The sequence below is a fragment of the Sorex fumeus genome, unplaced genomic scaffold (genome assembly GCF_029834395.1).
Source record: "Sorex fumeus unplaced genomic scaffold, SorFum_2.1 ptg000067l, whole genome shotgun sequence".
In the NCBI taxonomy this organism is placed as follows: Eukaryota; Metazoa; Chordata; class Mammalia; order Eulipotyphla; family Soricidae; genus Sorex; species Sorex fumeus.
The window spans coordinates 382,493-405,121 of NW_026606124.1; the positions used below are offsets into that span (position 1 = coordinate 382,493).

A 22,629-nucleotide genomic window follows, 5' to 3' on the forward strand; every position below is an offset into this window, starting at 1 on the left:
TCTTATTTCCAAGTGGCATATGTGTTACTTGCTAGATCTGTGGACTGAAACAGTTATTTTGCTTCTCAGCCTCAGTTTTCTCATTTCTAAATTAGCATAATACCTTGTTTGGCTGGAGCGATAGCACAGCGGGTAGGGCGTCTGCCTTGCACGCAGCCAACATGGCCGACCCGAGTTCGATTCCTCCGCCCCACTCGGAGAGCCCGGCAAGCTACTGAGAGTATTCGATATGCCAGACACAGTAACAACAAAGTCTCCAATGGAGACGTTACTGGGCCCGCTTGAGCAAATTGATGATCAACGGGAGGGCCTTTACTTACTTTTACTTTTACCTTGTTTTGCAAAACTTGTGAGGTATCATGTAACTTGTAACTTTGTAACTCAGTGGTGATAAAAGTAGTCATCAAATATGTGTTAGTGAGTGGTATGCTTTTTCTGATATAGCATAAATAATAGAAAACTACTTAAGAGTTTATGGTAAAGCATTTTTACTTTGCAGAGAAATGTGGTAGCCTGAAATGTGTTTTGTGCTTTCTCATTTTAATGAGAAAGCAAACTTGTCCCATTTTTAGTGACTCTAAATGAAAGTATTCAAGATCTGATTTTCAGACTTCTGAGGAGGTAAATAACACTTAAGTACAAGGCCAGGTTTTTACATTAATGGTCATTTCCAGAATTCAGAATGAGCAGATCCAAAGACACTTGTTTGTCTAATGTTTCATAACTATGTGTTCATAGTTTTTAAGGGATTTTTTTTAAATACTAAGCAGTGCTTTTTTTTTTTAAGAGAGCTTAGCTGTTTTTGTTGTTATTTATAAAAAAAGTGAAACAATCACCTTTTGCAGATCTTATATTTTGTTAATGGTAAGCAAACATTGTAATTTGCATTTAAAATATTTGTGGTTACATTGATAAAGGTGTGGCTTTGTGTAATCTAAGCCCTGGTGAACTGCAGGAGACTCAAGAGATTGTAACTTGGCTACTGCTTCTTGGTAGGTGGGTAGAGTCATTACTTAGTTACTGCACCTGTGGAAATGGCCTCCTCAATTGGTGAAATGACACCATTAAAAGAGGACAATCCAAAATTGACATCTTATTCTCAAATGCCAGGACGTTGGGGCGGGGGGATAGTTCCAGTAAGGTCTATTTTCAGATCCAGAATTGAAATTGAAAAAAAACTGGTCTTGAAATCTAATATCCATTCATAGTCACCTTTATTTAGAAATGCCATTTATATAGTTAACTTTTTATTAGAAACTCAAGTGAAGCAAATAGCTGTGAAGAACAATATAATACCAAAATGCTGTTTTCAAACCCAGTGCAAGGTTGAAACTTGAGAAGTGTGAGTAGAGAAGTCAACTAAGCTTAATAAAACGTCCTATCCTCTCCTTGGTTTGAGATACTGAATGTTTTAACCACTTCACCCAATTCTGTTTCAGGTTGGTACACTCCTCCCAAGGAAGATGGCTAAGTGCGTTGAGTTTCCTGTTTGGACCAATGTTGCTTTAAAGAAAACCTTTCCATCCTGCAGACTCAAGCTTTGAGTGCCCCTGTAACAGCAGTACCTGAAGATGTTAGCTAATAGATATTTTAGTGGATAATCTGTCAACTGACATCGAGAATAAGTTAAAGCCTTTTAATCTTATTCACTTTAGATAACCTGGACTGAGCAGTGGGGGCTTTCACAGTCTTTTTCCTGGTAGAAACACATACTGGTCATTATTTATCATCTGTTTTCCTTGAAAGGAAGATCTGTTAAGCAGGCATTTGTGATTTGAGGGTAACTTTCCTGTATTGAGCCTATGTGTTCCCAGGAATTGCAATATTTTGTTTCGTTTAGAGCCAATAAAATTTTAATTCATGTTGATATTGGTTTAGAAAGTTTAAGGTCTACTAAATCACAGTAAAATGTTAAGTTCAGATCATTTTATGATATTGCCAAGATAATGACAGGAAACTCTGCTCACTAGATTGTTAAATACATTTTTTTTTCTTTAGTGACTACTTGAAAAAAATGACCAATTTCTGGAATAGACCCTCTAAATTGTATTGTACTTTTTAGACAAAGTGAAGGCTGAGCCAATTAAGGCTTGTAAGTAGTCATTTCCACTGGGGCATCAAAGTCTTGCTGGACTCTGCTGTTGATTGGTTCAGTATTTCTTTTGAAGAACCTGCAACATAAAGCTTGGGAAGTTCCTTAAAATACTAAGTCATTTTATGCTTCCATTTTATTAATGGGATGTTGCAATCATTTGTAAACTAATAAACTGAAGTAATTGGCACAAGGACTTCTTGAGCAAAAACTGCCCAGTTAAGTACAAAAATTATGTGATTTGGAAGCTCTTAAAATATTTGCAATGGTTACAATAACAGCTTTTATAATGAAAGATTAACAGGAACTCCACATATGTAAATTTTTATAAAATCTGATTCAAATCAATGTACTCTGCATTTTATTGCTTACCTGAATCAGTCCTGTTATGGTTGATAATAGATTTTTTAATACACCCAACTTTGATTCAAAAGTAATTTGAATTATTATGCACTTTTAAAAAGAAACCCAACACATTTTTTTCTGCACAAAAAGTTCAAAAATGTTTCTTTCATGTTTGCCTTAAGGTACAGTATTTAACTTTGTAGACCATATCTGAGAGACTTGTCATGAGTATGTGCTTAAGTTCTTTTTCAGACTTTGGTAAAGAGGACAGTAGAAAAACTTTTTGGCATCCTTGTTCACTTGGTTACCTTTGTATAAAGTCTTGATTACCAACCTCAGATAACAAGTGGCAAGGCAGAAAATCTAGGGCTAAATCTTGACTATATTTTTGAATTCTTTAATAACCCTGATGAATAGCAGATTGACAGCTACTCATTTGGCATGTTTTTGTCCTTTTTAATTTTATTTTTAATTGCAGGTTTGGCACTATACAGTAAATTTTGTAAACTTGCATCAAGTTTATGAATAAAGAACCAGTTGTCACTTTTCCCTCCTAAGAGATTATCTACTGTAGGTGTGTGTAATTTCTGGAATAGGATTGTATGTGGTGGGACCTGGTGAAGAGAGGCTTGAGGGAAGAGAAGCAGATTGATTTTAACAGGAGAGAGAAATGGTATTTCCAGACAGGTGTAATCAGTTTTCCATAACCTTTTCTCTCACCCACAGTATTTTTTTCCATTTGTTATTGTTTTGGGTCACACCCGGCGATGCACAGGGTACTCCTGGCTCATGCACTTCGGAATTACTCCTGGTGTGCTCAGGAGACCATATTGGGATGCTGAGAATCAAACCCAGGTCAGCAAGGCAAACACCCTACCTGCTGTGCTGTTGCTCCAGTCATTTTTAATAGAAGTTCAGATGCTACTTTCTTCACGGCAGCCCCTAAACTCTTGCTGTTAAGATAATTTGCTCCCTCCTTAGCGTACCCCTAGTATCTTTATGAATAATTGTCAGTTTGTCTCACATATGGGAAGTCCGTGAGTTAGGACTACTCTGTGCTTTGCTTCTGAGATTTTTCTGTTGATCTCATCTTTGGTCTGGGTATTATTTCTACATATGCAGCTACCTTACTCACTCCAGAAGTTGATACTGATCCTGTGTTCTAGTGTCTTTTGAGGAGGTGAGGATGTCTTAGAAACACTCTTCACTCAACATCTCCTATCAGCTGTACCGACCCTCACTTTTTCCCCTAAGGTTAGAACTGTAACCTATGTCTAGTTCTAAAATGATAACTCCTACAAAGTGAAATCATGATTAATTTGGACCAGTGGCTCTCAGTGTATGTTTTTGGAAGTACTCTGGTGACCCTCTAAGATCCTTGTCAAATCTGCTTTCAATATACAAAAAAACTGTTAGACAGTTGAAGTTTTCAGAGTCTGATTTGATAAAATAGATTGAATTCAGAAGCAGATCCAGCTGTCTTCTGTTGAGACAGATATTAGAGGTTTGCAAAATGTTAAAGAATGACACTCTTTTGGGGTGGGAAAGTTATTTTTTTAATAAAAATGTTATTTTGTAACTGTGTAATTGACTTATTTTTAAATGACTCAAAGTGTTTTAACTTTTCATATGGTAATTAAAAACCCACATAAACAGTCTCTTGGGATGTCAGTGTTTAAATTTGTAAAAGCAGTTGTCTAAGTCAAAATGTTTGAGACCTATTATTTTAGATCAGAGATTCCCAAACTTACTTGGCCTCCCTCCTCTTTTCTGGGGGGGAAAAAAAGGTCACCCCCCCCCACACACACACACACTGGAAAATCTACCAAATATAACAGTGTGCGCAACACCCAACAATTTTCAGGAAGGCTTTCTATGGCCCCTGGGTCATTCCAGTGCCCTCTGGGCACTATTGCTCACTTTGAGAATCCATAACCAATCAAGTCAACTTTCAAGGGCTGGGCACTCCAGCTGGAGGAAGGAAATGTTAGTCACCTGTGTACCATTGTCATCTGTACTTATATTCCTTTGATTAGGGTCTATCTGGTCAAAAGGTGGTGGTTTTCTGCCAGAGGTGTGCATCAAAATTACAGAAAAACTGAAAACTCTTGAAGAGACTCCGGTGAGGACCCAGATTTCGCCAGGCTTTGTAGTTTCAGATGAATCTGTTTCTGGGCTAGGACTAGTGCAGTTTGGGGTGTGCTTTCACATTGTAATGGTGGGTGTTCTGTGCCATTTTACATGTGCAGAATGTGAAGGCTAAATGAGCCAACCACATTCACAAAGTATTGAATGAAGCAACATTTTCCATATACATTACTTAAATGCTTTGAGATTATTTTTTCTTTTTGGCCCTCATCCAGCGATGCTCAGGGCTTTCTCCTGGCTCTGCACTCAGGAATCACTCCTGGTGGTACTCGGGGGACCATATGGGATGCTGGGAATCAAACCCGTGTTAGCCATGTGCAAGGCAAACGCCCTCCCCCTTGTACTATCCGTTCGGGCCCCCAGTGCTTTGAGATTTTTTAATAGGGGCCAGTACCCAGCAATTGGGAGGGGGTAGGTAGAGGCACTTCCTGCATCTGCCTAACTGAACTCAGGGTCGTGCACATATACTTGATACACACCTCGAACTTGTATTTTGTTTGGGGGGACAATTTCAGGCAGTGCAGTGCTTTGGGTCACTCCCTGGAGGTGTTTGGGAGCCAGCCCCAGTCTCCCACATGTTAAGGCTTTCATTTGAGCTCTCTCCGTGTTCTTTTGTTTGGCGGCCTCACCCAGCGGTGCTCAGGGCTTACTCCTGCCACTGCTTAGGGATCTCTCCTGGCAGGATTCAGGGGACCATATGTGGTGTCGAGGACTGAACCCAGGTCGGCATGTACAAAGCAAGCACCCTTCCAGCTGTGCTTCTGCCAGGCCCTCCCCCTGGCACCCTCTTCCCCCACGCCCCGCTTTTTGTAGGCAGGTAAGTGTCCGTCCAAATAGTGGGCTTAGGTTATGTAACAGGCGCTTGGACTACCAAGACCGGTAAATATTAACTGGGCTCTGCTTTAACTCTTGAAGAAAAAGGATGTAGACTAGCAAAAAACTTGAGCACCGCCACTGCCCCGAGCGGCACTGGAAGTGGGCTCTGGACAGCAGGACAGGCCCCCACCCGCTGCGGGGTAGGTGATGGGGCGTCCTGGGAAGCCGCGCGCGAGCCCGGGGGACCAGCGCCGGGCCCGAGTCACGTGGGCGCGCCCGCCCTAGGCCCGCCTCCGGCCGGAAGCGGCGCGCGCGCCTGCTCAGTGAGCGCCGGCTGCGACCGGGCCGGCCTAGCCCGCCCCTGCGAGCCGCGGTGCCGCCTGCCCGGCCGTGGGTGCGGAATGGAGCGGGCGGGCGGCGGCGGCGCCCCCGCGGACCCCCGGGGCACCTTCGTGCTGAGTAACCTGGCGGAGGTGGTGGAGCGTGTCCTCGCCTTCCTGCCCGCCAAGGCCTTGCTGCGGGTGGCCGGGTGAGAAGGGAGGAGGCGGGCGGCTTCGCGGGGCTCGCCGGGCGGGGTGGGCGGGCGCTCTCGGGACCCCGCGCAGCCCCCGCGCCCTTCCCCCGGGCGCAGCCCATCCCACGCCTGCACCCGGCCCACCCTCCTCGGGCGGGATCGCCCCGCCGAGTGCTCTGCCCCGGCCCTCCCCGACGCCGGACCCGGGCGCTGGGCTCTGGCGCGCGTCCCCTGCAGCCGCGCCGGAGTGGGTAGGGGCCGGGTCCGCGGGCGAGGGGGCGGGGGCGAGCGGCAACCCCTGTGCGTCCGCCCCAGCGTGTGCCGCCTGTGGAGGGAGTGTGTGCGCCGGGTGCTGCGGACCCACCGGAGCGTGACCTGGATCTCCGCGGGCTCGGCCGAGGCCGGACGCCGGGAGCAGCACTGCCTGCTCCGCGCGCTCGCAGAAGAGCTGGAGGCAAGTAAGAAGGGGCCTCGTTGGCGGGGGTGGGTGCAGTCTGCAGGAGTTGAGAAAAGAAAAAAGGCGGGTGGGCGCTACTTAAGCATCCAGAGCTTCGCACCCCGGAGAGCCTGGCAAACTCCCCGTGGCGTGCCCAGATGCCGAATACCAGCAGCGGTGATGGGTCTCATTCTGCAGGCCCAGGAAGAGCCTCGAGTGGGGCACTTTTTGAAAAATCTCAGGGTAGGGCGAAGGAGACGTTGCTGGGGCCTGCTCGAGGCAATCCAGAACAACAGGATGGTCGTGATCTTGATCGTGACCTCTCTGCCCGCATTTCCAAGGCAGGGCAGCACTTGGGTGTAGTCTTGAGTTGTGTCACCCCTTGCCAGCAGGTGACAGCGATGCCCTGGGATCTCGCTGGACGGTGGGACAAAAGGAAATCTGTTTGTTTATTTCTTAAAAGCTCCTTAGTAGTGTGCCTGACATACAAACGACTTTATAACTGCAGCACAGCCTTCCAAGTCAAGAAATAAATCTCATGTGTAATTCTCTCAGTCAGTCCCCAAGTTCCCTGCAGATTTGTGCCTCTTGTCCCACGAAGATCTGTCCTTCTTAGCAATAAGATTCAGTGTAGACGCGTGGGTTTAATTTCATCAGTTTCTCAAGCTCCCGTGACTTTCCCAGTCTTGTCATATATGGGAGTTACAGGCCAGGAATCTGTAGACTGTTTGGCCAGATCTGATGTTTTTTAGATCGGATCTTGTTTGGGGGCAAGACCGGTACAGAGCTGATGCTGTGCTCTTGTGGCCTTCTCTGAGCTGTGAAGGCATGCCATCTATCCCATTTCTTGGTTTCAGTGGTTCTGGGATGGCATTTCAGTAAATGTACTCCACTGGGGTAGTAAAGATTTTTTTTAAGCTTTTGTGGTGGGTGGAAGGTGGGATTTGGGCTATACCTGGCAGTACTCACGGCTTACTCCTGGCTCTGTACACAGAGATCACTCCTGGTGGGTTCAGGGGACCATAAGGGGTGCTGAGGATCAAACCTGGTTGTTTGCAGGCAAGGCAAATGCCTTGCACACTGTTAACTATCGCTCCCGCCCCAGTAGTGAGGGTTCTGTGGCAATTACTGGAGTCAGGCTGGAATGAGTTTCATCTGAAATATTGGGTAATTGTGGGTTGGAGAGATAGTACAGGGGGTAGGTTGCTTGCCTTGTACACAGCTGACCCTGATCCTGTTTTTTCTCTCTGTAGAATGTTCGCATCTTACCACGAACAGTTCTCTATATGGCAGATTCAGAGACCTTCATTAGTCTGGAAGAATGTCGTGGTCACAAGAGAGGTGAATATCGAAAGAATTTAAAAAAATTTTTTTCTTCGGTGCCTTTTGTTATTGTTGTGGGTGATTTCTCCCAAGTGGTGCTCAGGGGCCTGGGCTGACAGTCTAGTGCTGGAGCCTGAGGATGTGGTGTTGCCCAGGGACCACCATGGCGGACCCAGTGGTACTCAGGAACAAGTGATGCTGAAGATCTTGTGCATGGGATGTCAGGTTTATGCGAGGCCTGTACTTCCAACCCTGGTGCTATGTCTGTGAATCTCCTGTACCTTCTGTGTGTAGTTAAATCCTGAGAGTTACTGAGCTGAGGTTCTGGGCCTGCTTCTCAAAGAATGCATGAATAGATGGTCTCCAAGGAGCCTTTTTTGCGTCAATGAATATTTCTAAACTTCATAGTAAATTGAAATCAACTTTTTAGACAGATGCTTTTCTCATTTGGAAATACTTTTTCTTTTTTGTTTGTTTGTTTTTGGGTCACACCGACGATGCACAGGGGTTACTCCTGGCTCTGCACTCAGCAGTTACTCCTTGTGGTGCTCGGGGGACCATATGGGATGCTGGGAATGGAACCCGGGTTGCCCGTGTGCAAGGCAAACATCCTACTCGCTGTGCTATCACTCCAGCCCCACATTTGGAAATACTTTTATCTTCCCTATCTTATTACTAAGGATACTGTTATTTTGTTACACCTGGCTATGCTCAGGGCTTACTCCTAGTGGTACTCCAGGAACCGTTTGGGGTGTTGGGGTTCAAACCTGGTTAGTGACTTGCAAGGCAAGTTTCTTACCCACTGTGCTCTCTCTCTGGTTCTTGGATATTATTACTCTTCTAATAGATTTTCTTTGGGGTCAGTGGTCAGCAGGGAGAATACCTGGCTGTGCTCAGGGCTTACTCCTGGCTCTGCACTTAGGGAGCACTTCTGGTAGAGTCAGAGAATTATATGGGACACTGGGGATCGAACCTGGGTTGGCCACGTGCAAGGCAAGCTCCCTACCCACTGTGCTATTGCTCTGGCCTCTCTAAGAGTAGAATTTTGAAAATCTAATATTTAGCTTTCACTGTGTTGTGTGATAGATAGGGATTCACCTCTCTTACCTGGAGATATATTGTGTATTCTTTTGCCTAGAAGAGACACTGAATATCCCAGGGTAGCACAGTGTAGCGTAGAGTTAGACTTGGCATCATCTGATTAGGCCATTTACACAGTCAAAAAAAGTCATCATACTGGGCCAGAGAGATAGTATAGTGTGTAAGACACTTGCGTCGCACATGCTTGTCCTGGGTTTGAACTCTAGCACACATATGATCCCCTGAGCACTGCCAGGCATGATCCCTGGGCTCAGAGCCAAGGGCATGGCCAGAGCAACCTAGGTGTGGCCCCAAAACCAAAACACTATACTGATAAAGGACAGGATAAGGTAAAGGTAAAAGCCCTCCCGTTGATTGTCGATTTGCTCGAGCAGGCCCAGTAACATCTCCATTGGAGACTTTGTTGTTACTGTGTCTGGCATATCAAATAGCTTGCCGGGCTCTCCGAGAGGGGCGGAGGAATCGAACTCGGGTCGGCCATGTTGGCCGCTTGTAAGGCGAATGCCCTACCTGCTGACAGGATAGTAAGTGTAAACTTACTTCTGTTAATTTGATGTCACTTGGGGGCAGAAGCAACATGAAACAACTGGAAAAGCAAACTGGTGATGCTAAAGGTCAGATTTAGAATTTAAGCAACAAAGCTGGACTTGGGGCAAATGTTTGTTTTCATCACAATTTTTAAGTGGTTCTTCGGCAAAATGACTTAAACTTAATCCAGTACTTTTTTTTCCCACGTCAGATTTGTAATGTGGGTGGCATTAAATGACAGATGGATGATGTTTAATGATTCTGCAACTGTATTTTTACAGCAAGGAAGAGAACTACTATGGAAACAGCATTTGCCCTTGAGAAACTATTTCCGAAGCAATGCCAGGTGCTTGGAATCGTGACCCCAGGAATCGTAGGTGAGAGTAAATACCAACATGATGATTTCCTGCCTTGAATGTCTTGGCACCTTAGAGATGGGTGAATTACTTGAATTGAAAAGCACATTAGAAATATGTGTATTTTTCTGAGGGGTGAAGGTTACCGCCTGGCACAGTACTTGGGGGACCATGCAGTAGTGGGAATTGAACCCAGGATTGCTACATGCAAAAGTCTGAACTCCCTCCAGCCCTTCCAGCCATTTCCCACCCCTGCTTTTATAAATTCTGTGTGTAATTGTCATAATTGCCGTGATATATTTCCTTCCCATTAACAGTGCTGAGGTTGTGGTGCTTATATTCCAAGCCTCACGGCCCTCTAGCTAAGTCTAACACAACGCATGGCATGCCAGGAACTGCTCATTCATAAGAGGACAAAGATTGCGCTCTGCCTCTCCGAGTTAGAAAGCAGTAGCATAGCGAACACTGTTCAGCCCTGGCAGTGATGGTCTGGGTGGGGGCAGGACTAGGACGCTTTAATCCACTTCTGTTTGAGGTTTATAGCATGAAGCGGTATCCTTTTCTGCGTTTGAGAGCTGCATTGCTGCTAGTGAACTTTTTTTTTTAACCTTTATTTTTTGTAAGTGCTGGGATTGACCTCAGGTGCCCTGCATATAATGGCATTGTTTTACCATTGAACCACATCCCCAGTCCCGTTTTCTTTCTTAAGGGGTTGGGGCATGGGACTTGGGCCATACTGTTGTACTCAGGGGTTGCTCCTTGCTCTTTGCTGAGGGGTCACTCCTGGAAGTGCTCAGGAGACCATATGCAGTGCTGGGAAATGAACTGGGTTGGACCATAGACCAGGGAAGCCGCTCACCTCCTACACTATCTCTCCGGCCCACACCTGGTCCTGTTTTTAGTTTTTTGTTTTTTTTTTCTTTTTGGGTCACACCCGGCAATGCTCAGGGGTTACTCCTGGCTCATGAACTCAGGAATTACTCCTGGCGGTGCTCAGGGGACCATATGGGATGCTGGGAATCGAACCTGGGGCAGCCATGTTGGCTGCGTGCAAGGCAAACGCCCTACCTGCTGTGCTATCCCCTTGTTTTTAATACTTTTGATCCTTTTGTAGAGCTAGCATGGAAGACGTTCTGTTGAGGCAGTCAGGAAGCGGTGGTGCCAACATCCGGCTAGAATTCCAGCAGTGTTGCATAGTATCTGTGTCTTTGGGCAAGTCACGGGACCTCTTTCTCCCAATCTGAAATGGGCATGATTGACCAACAGCTCCTTCCTAGGACAGTGGTGGAATTAAATGGGTTACCACGTGTGGGATATTTGGGAAAGAGACGAGCAGTAAGTGGGAGCCCTTCTGAGTCCCACCCAGTAGTGCTCAATAATTGGCAGTTTTAGTCTTCACCAAGGGACTTGATCTGAAGGCAAGTTTGTACAATGTGCTTCAGACAATTCCAAGACCTGCTTGATGGGGCTGCCTCAGCCCGTCCCTTCCACTCCTCTCTCTCCCCGTCACCAGCTAGAATATAAAAAAGTAATAGAGATCAAGGTTGTCTGAACTTTTGAATTTCCTTGAGTGGTCAGAGAAAATTCTGGCTATCTAGAAAGAGTCATGGCTTTGATAGTTTGCACCTTTTTGGTTCCCTTCCTTGGTTTCTTTTGTTTTAGGATTTTTTTTTTTTTACCACACCCAGAAGTGCTCAGGATTTGTTCCTGGCTCTGTTTGGGAATCACCCCTGACTTCTAGGGATCGATCCCGGGTTGGCTGTGTGCAGTGCCAGCGGCCTGTACTGTGCCGTCTCCAGCCCACCCCACCCACTCCCCCCACACACACTTTAGTTATGCTGCTCGCATGCACTTAGTGGGAATGTGCTGGAGATCTCCCTGCTTTGTTGTGGTGCGGGGACCACTGTCAGCAGTACCGCAGGGATCACGCTCAGTGTCCTGGGCATTGCCAGGGATCCATGTCCCCGCCTCACACCTGCACAGCTGCTACATCCTGGGGCCCTCCTCCCATTTCCTTAACATGCCCCCTCCGCTCCAGAGCCCCGGTAGTGGCTTCCCCAAAACCTGAATATTCTTAATAAAACTTTGATTGGTGGAGCGGGAGGGCAGACCCGGGGAATAACTTCCTTTCTTCATGAGCCCACTGGAGGGGTAGGAGTCTGCCTGGAGCCTTACTCTGAAGCAGTTTTGACTTTGTGCCTCCGTTTCCCCAAGTTCTCTCTGAACTTATGTCGAGAGTGAGGACCATTCCAGCCTCCTTAGCAAGGGTTTGTGTTTCCTTGGTCCCCTCTGCCCCCCCTCTGCTTGGTTTCTCATCTCCCCTATATCTAGGCTCACCTGTACAGCCATCACCTCTTCCCCCACTGTACCACCAACCCCTGGTCTCTCTTCCTCAGATTTTTGACTGCTTTTGAGAGTGCTCGGAGACTCCTTAATGACTATGCCCAGGGATCATTTCTGGTAGTGCCAGGGTTTGAACCTGGGCCTTCTCCGTGGAAAGCCTGTTCTGAGCCAGCTGAACCATCTCCCCAGCCCGCTGTTCTCCTTCTAATGAAGATTTGGGTGGGTTGAAGCTTCTGGCTATCAGGAATGAAGCTGTTAGGAAAGCTTTTCGTGGATATAGGTTACCTCATCTTGGGCAATTAATTCCCAAGAAAAAGAAGCGTTAGGCTGTAGCGTTGGAGTATGCTGGCTTCACGGGAAGCTGCTAACGTGTTTTCCGGAGTCATACCCGGTCATGTCACAGTCGCTCTGGTCGCCTCATTGCTGGGAGCTTTTAACTTGGGCCGTTCTGGCGTGTATGGAGAGGCCCTCTATAATTGTTGTTATTTGAATTAGTCTAATGGGTAATTGCATTGTGCACCTTTTCCACTGTTTGCATATCTGATTCTGTGAGGTATTCATGGCCTTTACTGGTTTTTTTAAAATGTGGGTTATGGAGCTGGAGCGATAACACAGTGGGTAGGGCATTAGCCTTGCATGCGGCCCACCCGGGTTCGGTTCCCAGCATCCCATATAGTCTCCTGAGCACTGCCAGGAGTAATTCCTGAGTGCAGAGCCCGAGTAATCTCTGTGCCCCACCACCAGCATACCACTTTTGCCTTCCATCACATTTGCCTTCAGCCTCTTTTCTTCTCTGCCAACCTCAGTTCTGTGATCAACATACAAAGGAAATTATCCTGGATTTGTCTTTCTGCTTCTGGTTTAAGATTAATTCCTTCAAGTTCCATGTACTTTGTCACAAATGACAAGATTTTTTTTTTTTTTTTTTTTTTTGCTTTTTGGGTCACACCTGGGGATGCTCAGGGGTTACTCCTGGCTCACCCATCCCTTCACCAGTGCACATTTTCCACCACCAAGAACCCCGATATGCCCCCATCCCACCCCTCCCCCTGCCTGTGTGGTAGATTATTTCTGCTTTACTCTCTCTCTACTTTGATTACATTCAGTATTTCGAAAAAAGTCCCACCATTATTATTTGGAGTTTTCTTCCAACAATCAGACCTGCCGAAAAGACATCATTAGATAATTAGTTTTCTGTTGCTGACTATGAAGAGCTTATGATGTCGTGTGGCTGCAGTAGCGGCTGCGTGGTTTTGGATTTCCGATATTTTAGTAATTAAGTCTGGAGGGATTTCTGCCCAAAGCCACTGGGTTCTGAGATTGGTTTGTGTGCCTCTCTGATCATGGCCATTCAGGAGCTCGATAAAGCAGCTGGAGGAGCTGAGCCGTTCATGGGCGGCAACTTGGGGTCTTGTCAAGGCGGAGGAGAAGGGCTGGTTCCACCCCCCCATCCCATGAGGCCCTGTGTGTCTCGTCACTGCAGGCTTGTACCTGGCTGTCCAATAGGCTCTGAAAGGTGGCGGCCACCGGGGGAAAAAGGTGGAAGGGACAAGATCCTTTCCCACCTGGGGTGGCATGGCACCATAGCTTAACGCACGGTCCGGACACATTTCTGCCAAAAGCTGCCGGGTTCCGAGATTGGTTTGTGTGCCTTTGGGATCAAGGCCATTCAGGAGCTCAATAAGCAGCCGGAGGAGCCGTTCGTGGGCGGCAGCTCGGGATCTTGTCAGGGCCAGGGAGATGGCTGTGGCACTCTTGGCTTTCACTCTGCTGCTTGTGGGTTGCCCACGGCAGTATGTTGTGCCGACACATCAGTCTGTGGTACTCCCCAAGGTTTGTGTTCCTTCAGTTTCAGGGCCAGCTTGGATGGGGCTGTGGTGCTCCCTGGGCATCACTGGTGTTTGTGGAGGGACACATCCCTTTTAGTGGTGCTTACCCATAGCTGACTCAGGTGTGGCCGGACACTGCATCTGTTGACGGACATGGCAGTCAGCAGAGCTGCCAGGCCCAGCTACCCACATGGTGCAGGACCCTGGGGAAATGTCACCCTGCTTTTCTGCTCTGGGTGCTCTTCCTGGAGGCCAGGGGTGTCTTGTTTGTATGGAGTTTCTCGCTGAGACGGTAGAGTTACTGTGTACTTAATATTCCCCAACTTTTTATTTAGAAAACCCTCAAGCCTAGGCAGAAGTTGAAAGAATAATAGACGTGTATAATATACACTCATATTCTTCATTTAGGTTCACCCGTTGAAAAGTTCTGCAACATTTGCTATTTTGCACTTCTAAAAATATTTCTTTTGGAACAGTTTGAAAAGAAGTTGTAGACGTCACAACACTGTACCCCTAAGACTGTTGAAATGCTTGTACTCCGATTGCCTGTGAGCTTGAGTTTTATCAGGGCTAAATCAGTTTTCTAGCCAGGTGAAGCTAATAATTTACAGAATTGCCATTTGGTTGCATCAGTTTTATTGAATCTGTTCATGACGATTTTACCTGTTATTTCCCCCAACAGTGACTCCAATGGGATCAGGTAGCAATCGACCTCAGGAAATAGAAATTGGAGAATCTGGCTTTGCTCTGTTGTTCCCTCAAACTGAAGGAGTGAAAATACGACCCTTCCACTTTATTAAGGATCCAAAGAAGCTAACGTTAGATAGGCGTCAACTTACGGAAGTAGGTAAGTTCCTGGTATTTACTATGCAGCACTCATGTTGCGGATTGATTTTGTTTCTACATTTGAAAGATTCTGAATCAAGCTCACATGTTGGAGGAGAGGTGGGTAATTCAAATGAGCGATTAACAAAATCAGTGCAGTATCTTTTGGGGAGCATTAGTTTACTTTAAAAATTATTTTACTTAGTGGCCAGAGCGAGAGTACAGTGTGTAGAACACCTACCTTGAATGTAGCAGACTTGGTTTGATCCCCAGCACCACATATGGTCCCCTCAGCCCCACCAGGAGTGGTCTCTGAATAAAAATAATTTTACTTATTAAGGTCTGAGAGAACCAGGGAGGGGGTCTTTCATAATCCATTGACGAGTGTGATTGTATTTAATCTGAAGTTTGAAGGATTTCCTCTGAATGTTTTATTATCTTTGGGGTACTTGTTTTGTTTTGTTTTTGGTTTGGGACCACACCCAGCAGCACTCAAGAGCTGACTCCTAGCCCTGTGCTCAGAGATCATTCCTGACTGACTCAGGGGGCATGGGGTACCATGCTTAGGGGATCAAATCTGGGTCGGTAATGCATAATGCGTGGTAATAAATACCACAAAAAACTGTAGACTCACCGGCGTTAGCTGTGAATGTGGTTGTTCAGGAAAGGTCTAAAGTAAAGAGGTATCTGTCTGCTGGCAGTGCCAGGATCCTGAGACAGGAAGCATGGCTGGAGGCGATAGCAGAGGAGGGTGACTTTGAAGGGTTAAGGTACCGCGTGGCGTCTGCGCTCTGAGAGCTGTTACAGCACTCAGACCGTGAATCAGTGGTAAGGGTTCTTATCCGCACCTGTTGGTCACCTGACTTGGGTTTAGCTCTTTATAAAAGATTGTTGGAATAAAACATGCTCAGTGGTGACCCCGGATGCACAGATCCACCAGCCTCTGGGGATAAGCCTTCCTTATTCACACTGGTCCTGAGCCCAGTGGGAATGAGAAATTGGGCCAGAGCGATAGCATAGCAAGGTGAGGGGGTGGGGGTGTTTGCCTTGCACATGGCTGACTTGGGTTCTATCCCCCAGCATCCCTTACGGTGCCCTGTGCACCACCAGGAGTAATTCCTGAGTGCAGATCCAGGAGTGACCCCTGCGCGTCTCTGGGTGTGACCCCAGAACCCCCCCCAAAAATTTTTTTTAAGTAATTATGTTGCAGCAAAAGGAACATTTGTGATCATTTGGACAGAAGATGGCAGGTGTGCAACTTGAGATGGCTTGAGCAAGTCCCCTTCAAATGCAAAAGAAAGAACAAACTAACCAAGGGGTGAAAGTGGTGGTGGTGGTAGTGATGGTGGTGTGTGTGTGTGGGGGTGGGGGGTGTTTCCCATAGGGTAGCTTGAAAGGGAGTGGGAGCTGACAGGGAGGAGGGGGTGGTGCTGCTATTAAGACTGGTTTGCAGTGGCCCAGACTCCACCCTCTAGCTTTCTAGTTGAGAACAGGTTGGCCCTGCCAGCATTAGGCTTGGTCTCTGAGGAGGGGCTCTCGGCTGCTGAGCTGAGTTCCTGAACTTTGAAGTGGACATGTCCTTCTCGGTCACTCTCCTCTCTCGGGCACCCACAGGTCCCTCCCACAGCCCTGCCTGAAGGTCAGCCCTTCCCTACTTTGCCCCCCCCACCCCCCCCCCCCCTTTAAGCCAGCTTCTTGGGCTGAGTCAGTGGTACCTTGGGAGTTAGGCCCAGGCCAGGCCGGTGTTGAGTCGTGGCCAGGGCTGTGTCCTTGCCTGCTGACCACACTCGATGTCCGGTCCAGGCTTCCTTAACCCTCCCACTTGTGACCTGCTTCCCCCGAGAAATGCTACACGCAGGACGTGCGGGGACCCAGTGTTCCAGCCACCTCCCAGGCACACGCCTGCTTCCTTATTTGTGTCTCGGCCACTTGAGGAAGTGGTTGTGTCGCATACCGAACGGTGTTGCCTTTCAGCTCAGGCGTTACTGGGGCTCCCCTGGTGGTAGCGTTTCCGGGCTGGAGCACTGCCAGTGGCAGGACCGGCCTGTTTCACTGCCCCTCCACTCCCCACAGGCCTTCTGGACAACCCCGAGCTGCGCGTGGTCCTGGTCTTCGGCTACAACTGCTGCCGGGTGGGAGCCAGCAATTACCTGCAGCGCGTCATCAGCACCTTCAGCGACATGAACGTCATCTTGGCCGGAGGCCAGGTGGACAACCTGGTGTCCCTGACCTCTGAACAGTAGGTCTTGCCCTTCCGACTGCGCCCGCGCTTGTGTTCCCTTTGCAGCCCCCAAAGTAATGTTTCCACGGCACCGCCACGTCAGTGGCTTTCCCGTTTTGGGAGTAAACAGAGCCTTCCGGTTGGATAATGAATTGTATCTGGACCTAGCTGGGGTCAGGCTTTCCTGAGAAGGTCAGCAGCATCGACCAAGCATCCCCACAGCAGCACTGCGCTGCGTGACCCTGAACACCTACTGCTTCCTCCCCTGGAGCGAACCACACTGTGAGATGTAGTTTGCCATTTGCTGTGGCATCTTCTCGAGGTGGGGGGACTACTGTTCCCTGGGCCACGGCTCCACTCCAGGGGCCACGGGGCCTTCCTTCTGGGGAGCACCTTGCTGGCCTGCTGGTATTATATGATGCCCATTTTTGAAAATTCTGTTCAATCTTTTCAAGGCTTTTTAAGCTCAGAGTCTGTGATCTTTCATTAGTTCCTAAAGCCACTTCCTTTGCGTATAAAAGTGTACACCCTGGGGCCAGAGTGATAGTGCGGCAGGTAGGGCTCTTGCCTTGCACGCAGCTGACCCTGTTTCATCTCCGGCATCTTATGTGGTCCCTTGAGCACCACCAGGAGTTAAACCTGAGTGCAAAGCCAGAAGTAAGTTCTGAGCACCACTGGGTGTCGTCCAAGGAACAAATATTTTTTAAAAAATATGCACTATGTACACCTTGTCTTGAAGTTTACGTCCTCACCCTTGCCTCATTTTTTGCTTTTGGTGCTGCTGGCCACTCCCTTTCAATTTTGCTTGAAAGTGTAGTGTTTTGACTTTGAGCTAATTGAAGATAGAACACAAATATTCACATGACTTTTAAAAATATTCACATAATTTTTTTTAAAAAGGAAAACGAGGGTTCCCCATCCCTAAGTTTCTTAACAATGCTAATATTTGCCTGTGTGCTGAGAAGGAGAGGGAGGGAGAAAAAGAGGGGAGGACAAGGGGGAAGAGGAGAACGGGGAGAGAGAGGAAGAGAGGGAGAGACTAGAACCACCGGTTGTGAACTTGATAGAAGTGTCAGCTTCTTGCTTGTTTTTCTTACCACGGGCATGCCCTAGAGCCGTTTATGGCCATACCTGGTGGTGGTCAGGGATCACTCCTGGCAGGCTCAGGGAACCATATGGGGTGCTGGGAATTGAACCGGGTTGGCCATGTGCAATACAAGCGCCCTACCCACTGTCATGTTTGCGTAGGCCCTGGTGGGTAGTTGTTTTTGTTTTTGTTTTTGTCTGAGCCAGTGACTGAAAACCACTGTACTAGTTACATTTTCTAAATTTGTTGATGAAACATTTAAAAAGCCAGAATCAGCCAACGCGGGGCTGGAAAGATAGCACAGCGGGTAGGGCGTTTGCCTTGCACGCGGCCAACCCGGGTTCGATTCCCAGCATCCCATATGGTCCCCTGAGCACCGCCAGGAGTAACTCTGGGTGCAAAGCCAGGAGTAACCCCTGTGCATCGCCAGGTGTGACCCAAAAAGCAAAAAATAAATAAAAATAAGCCAATGCAAATTAAAAAAAATGTAGTTTTGACCTTCACATTAATGCTGAATTCTAGGATCAGAGGGGTTACTTTTTTTCTTTTCCAATAATATGGCCTAAACAAAAGCTAAAATTTCTGGAGTTACAGGTTACTGATAAATCATTCTCAACTGAATTTTCTTTATTTGGGGAGTAGTGCTCAGGGAAACCAAGGGGCCAGGCCTAGAGATTCCGGGACAGTGACTGAATGCCGGGACGCCCCCTGCAGGCAGCTTTGTGCAAGGCACGTAGCAGAATTTATGTTCCCTTCCCAGGAATCCGCTGGATATCGATGCCACTGGCGTAGTGGGACTGTCATTTAGTGGCCACCGAATCCAGAGTGCCACCGTGCTTCTCAACGAGGACGTCAATGACCAGAAGACGGTGGAGGCTGCCATGCAGCGCCTCAAAGCTGCCAACATCCCGGAGCAGAATACCATCGGCTTCATGATTGCATGTGTGGGCAGGGGCTACCAGTATTACCGGGACAAGGATAACGTGGAGGCCGACGCCTTCAGGAAGTTCTTCCCCAGCGTACCTCTGTTCGGCTTCTTTGGAAACGGAGAAATTGGCTGCGATCGCATAGTCACCGGGAACTTTACCTTGAAGAAGTGCAGTGAGGTGAAGGATGACGACCTGTTTCATAGCTATACCACAATAATGGCTCTCATTCATCTGGGGGTGTCTAAATGAAGCCCCCCTCTCCCTCCGTCAGGTGGCTTCTAGGATGCACCCATCCAGGCTCTGACTTTTTCCAGAAAGTGGAAACTGAGGATCTGTGTATTTCAAACAAACAGAAAAATAGCTTTATACGTATTTGTTTCATAGCTCTGACCTTCTAAAGATTTGTGTTGGGGTTACTTTCTAATGTGTTAGATGAAGGATGACTAGACATAATGCAGACCTAGAGGAGCACGTGGGTTCCAGTGGCCCGTATGCCGGGTTATGTGGCTGCTGTCGCACCAGGTTGGAGCCCGGGGTGACCTGCGATTTCCTCTGCCCATCAGGAGATGTATAAACGATCATGGCTTCTCTCCCTTTCTGGCAGAGACAGATGACTGAGATATCTTCCTCCGCTTTGCAACTTTGCCAATTTCTTTTTTTTTTTTCAAAAGCTTAATTATTACCGACTTTTTACTCATTTGGTAAAACATGAAAGAACTATTTTTGTTTCAGTACTCTAAAGTTGTGTAGTCAAGTGAATTGCCAAGACTGATCAGTATTTTATTGCTTTATAAGGAAAAGGCTTTTTCCTTAAACTGTAAATTCTTCTTCCCGTGTAGTTCAATTACGTGAGCTGACAGACCAGTCACATCACCACAGTCTGGCTTGACACCAATAAAACACACCTTGGAAACTCACAGAGGTCATGTTTTTTGTTTGTTTTGGAGGCGCGAATGAAGTAAAAGAATCCTTGAGAAAACTCAGAAGAGTTGGTCTTGATACCCCATAGAATGAATTTCAAGTTTCTAATGCAGATGAGCTATGCAGGTTGCTTGCCCCGTATCCCTTGCAGGAGCCTGTGTGCTGGCCAGTGCACTGTGAGGGGAAATGACCCTGCGTGGGCCTCACTTGACCTTGTTGCTGCTGTTAGTGGATCTGCAGGTGGCCAGCATTGCACAGAAAGCTCCTGGGGCACCAGATCTCAGTGCAGGGCCTTTGGACTGTCCGCTGAGACAGAAATGAATGTCAGTCATTTTCCTCATAGGTCTTCATTATTAGCATATTTTCCCTTAATACATTAAACTGAGCCAGAGCAATAGCACAGCGGGTAGGGAATTTGCCTTGCGCATGGCTGACCTGGGTTCGATTCCTCCATCTCTCTCAGAGAACACGGCCAGCTACCGAGAGTATACCACCCGCTCAGCAGAGCCTGGCAAGCTCCCCGTGGCATATTCGATATGCCAAAAACAGTAACAACAAGTCTCACATTGGAGACATTACTGGTGCCGATGAACAACGGGAGGACAGTGCTACGGTCCTAATACAGTAAACTAATGTATGGCACTGTTTTGTTTTGTTTTGGGGCCACACCCAGCTGTGCTTAGGCTTTACTTCTTGCTCTGTGCTTAGGGATCACTCCTTGTGAACTCGGGAGACCATATGGGATACTGGGGATTGAGCCCAGGTCGGCTGCTTGCAAGGCAAGTGCCCGACCAGCTGCTACTGTATACAACACTTTCCACCAGTAGTTCAAATAGGACAGTAGAAGACCTGTAAGGCAAGTCAAGTCAAATGTATTACCGTTCAGGGCCTGGAGCGATAGCACAAGCGGATAAGGCTTTTGCCTTGCATGCGGCTGACCCAAGTTTGATTCCCATCATCCTATATGGTCCCCTGAGCACTGCCAGGAGTAATTCCTGAGTGCAAAGCCAGGAGTAACCCCTGTGCATCGCCAGGTGTGACCCAAAAAGGAAGAAAAGAAAGTATTAATGTTTTTTTTTCCTTGGGGGTGAGTCACACCTGGTTGTGCTTAGGATGCCATATGCAGGGCCAGAAATCAAAGTGGGAGCTGATTGCATGCAAGGCAAACACCTTAACCCCTAGCATCATCTCTCAGACCCCTGGATTTGGGGCCACACGTGGTGGTGCTCAGGGATTGAACTATACGATCAAATGCCTTACCCATTGTACTGTCTCTCCAGCCTTGGAAAGGGATTTTTTAAATATTGACAATTAGACAATTTTTCAAGCACAGCGGTAGGGCGTTCGCCTTACACGCGGCCAACATGACCGACCCGAGTTCGATTCCTCCGCCCCTCTCGGAGAGCCCGGCAAGCTACCGAGAGTATTCGATATGCCAGACACAGTAACAACAAAGTCTCCAATGGAGACGTTACTGGGCCCGCTCGAGCAAATCGACGATCAACGGGAGGGCCTTTACCTTTACCTTTACCTTTATGTTAATATAAAAGGTTTTGACTTTGTAAAGGAGAGGGTTACAGGCTGGTTTTTTTTTTTTTCACACAATAGTAGGGATTACTTATTCAGGTTCCTTTTTTTTATAGCTGGAGCTTGTTATGGAATATAAATTCATTTGGCAACAAGGTGGTTATAACCTTGCGTCAAATAAAAAAAAATCTGACCCAAAAGAAACAAGAGTCAAACAGATGAACCTGTCCCATTTCTCTGGGCCTTGTATGGGAGCAGCAGTTTAGCAGAATTAAAATGAAGTAATTTACCATAACTTTGAAGGATTTGTCTTGCAAAAAAGCGGGCATTAGAAGACTTCTGGGAACTGGAGCGATAGTAAGGGGTAGTAGACTGTCTTGCACACGGCCAACCTGGGCTCAGTACCCAGCACCACATATGGTTCCCTAAAGCCTCACCAGGAGAATGCCCTGAGCACAGCCAGTTGTGGCCCATGAACAAAAACACTTTCCAAAAGAATCCTAGAATCCTGTTTCAGCTGAAAACACTAAATTCCTTGAAATGGCAAGTCAGCGTCATGGTTGGTAATGCTCCCTGGGGCACAGGGAGGTCTAGATGAGCCCTTGTGTATCGATACAGAAGTGCCTCTCCAGGGGGAGCACATGGAAGGGACAATTTACCTAATCCTGGCATCACAGATTTCCTTTTATTTGCACAGAGCAAAATGTTGCTGCAATTTGCTTCAAGGAACTTCTCTTCATCCCTTTCTGTGTGTTTACTGAATAAAATTATGAACAGGAACGGGGCCTCGGAATGGGGCCTTGGTGCGGCTGCTTCTCTCTCCCCCCATCTCTCCCCCCCACAACCCCCACCCTGGGGAGGTCGATGGCATGGGCAGGCACAGGAAGGAACGTGAGAGCCAAGCTGGTTGGTATCAGTTGCAGTTTATTCCAATTTCCTCTCCATTCTCCTCTGATTCTCCCCCTGCTTCTTTCTTCCTCCCCCATGCTACTCCATTCTCCTTCTGGATCCTACTTCATTCTCTTTCTCGCTCTCATTCTCCTTCTGTGGATCCCCCAGACTCCTCTTACAACCTAGTTCAATCCCAAAGCATGAGGGGTTGGGGTTTACAGATAGGTGTGGTCAGAACCAATAGGGGTAAAATCCTTCCCTCAGGGAAAGCCGCTTCTAGGACAGATTCTCATTCAGCAGGACGACCCACCCAAGACTGGAATCCCATGGGTATTTCTCCTCTCCTTGTCCAACAAACATATAAACATTCATAATATTAATCATTTTGTATAGACAC

General features: G+C 47.4%; 3 protein-coding genes across 4 annotated transcripts in view; 2 read left to right on the forward strand and 1 right to left on the reverse strand.

The window, feature by feature from the left end:
* UBE2Q2 (ubiquitin conjugating enzyme E2 Q2) overlaps window positions 1-4,095 on the forward strand; it is a 68,399-nt gene extending 64,304 nt beyond the window's left edge. For both annotated transcript variants that reach the window (XM_056128793.1, XM_056128794.1), the window contains one exon: window positions 1,440-4,095. In XM_056128793.1, the coding sequence (XP_055984768.1) occupies window positions 1,440-1,471 (32 nt within the window). In that variant the 3' untranslated portion in view covers window positions 1,472-4,095. The remainder of the gene's footprint in view (window positions 1-1,439) is intronic.
* Window positions 4,096-5,772: 1,677 nt separating this feature from the next.
* On the forward strand, window positions 5,773-19,810 carry FBXO22 (F-box protein 22). Its single transcript, XM_056128719.1, has 7 exons — window positions 5,773-5,930; window positions 6,231-6,369; window positions 7,605-7,692; window positions 9,585-9,680; window positions 14,514-14,678; window positions 16,730-16,895; window positions 18,725-19,810. Exons 1-7 carry the CDS (start codon window positions 5,803-5,805, stop codon window positions 19,140-19,142), a joined length of 1,200 nt encoding a protein of 399 aa, XP_055984694.1. The 5' UTR covers window positions 5,773-5,802; the 3' UTR covers window positions 19,143-19,810.
* Window positions 19,161-22,629, reverse strand: part of NRG4 (neuregulin 4) — a 45,603-nt gene continuing 42,134 nt past the window's right edge. Inside the window, exon 5 of the mRNA XM_056128730.1 lies at window positions 19,161-19,225. Within this exon, the coding sequence (XP_055984705.1) occupies window positions 19,161-19,225 (65 nt within the window). The remainder of the gene's footprint in view (window positions 19,226-22,629) is intronic.

Bases quoted from the DNA above. Each gene is read 5' to 3' on its own strand.
- FBXO22 (XM_056128719.1), top strand. From the start codon at position 5,803: ATGGAGCGGGCGGGCGGCGGCGGCGCCCCCGCGGACCCCCGGGGCACC. The intron at 9,681-14,513 runs GTGAGAGTAAAT...TTCCCCCAACAG, and splicing joins CGTGACCCCAGGAATCGTAG to TGACTCCAATGGGATCAGGT. The intron at 16,896-18,724 runs GTAGGTCTTGCC...TTCCCTTCCCAG, and splicing joins GTGTCCCTGACCTCTGAACA to GAATCCGCTGGATATCGATG.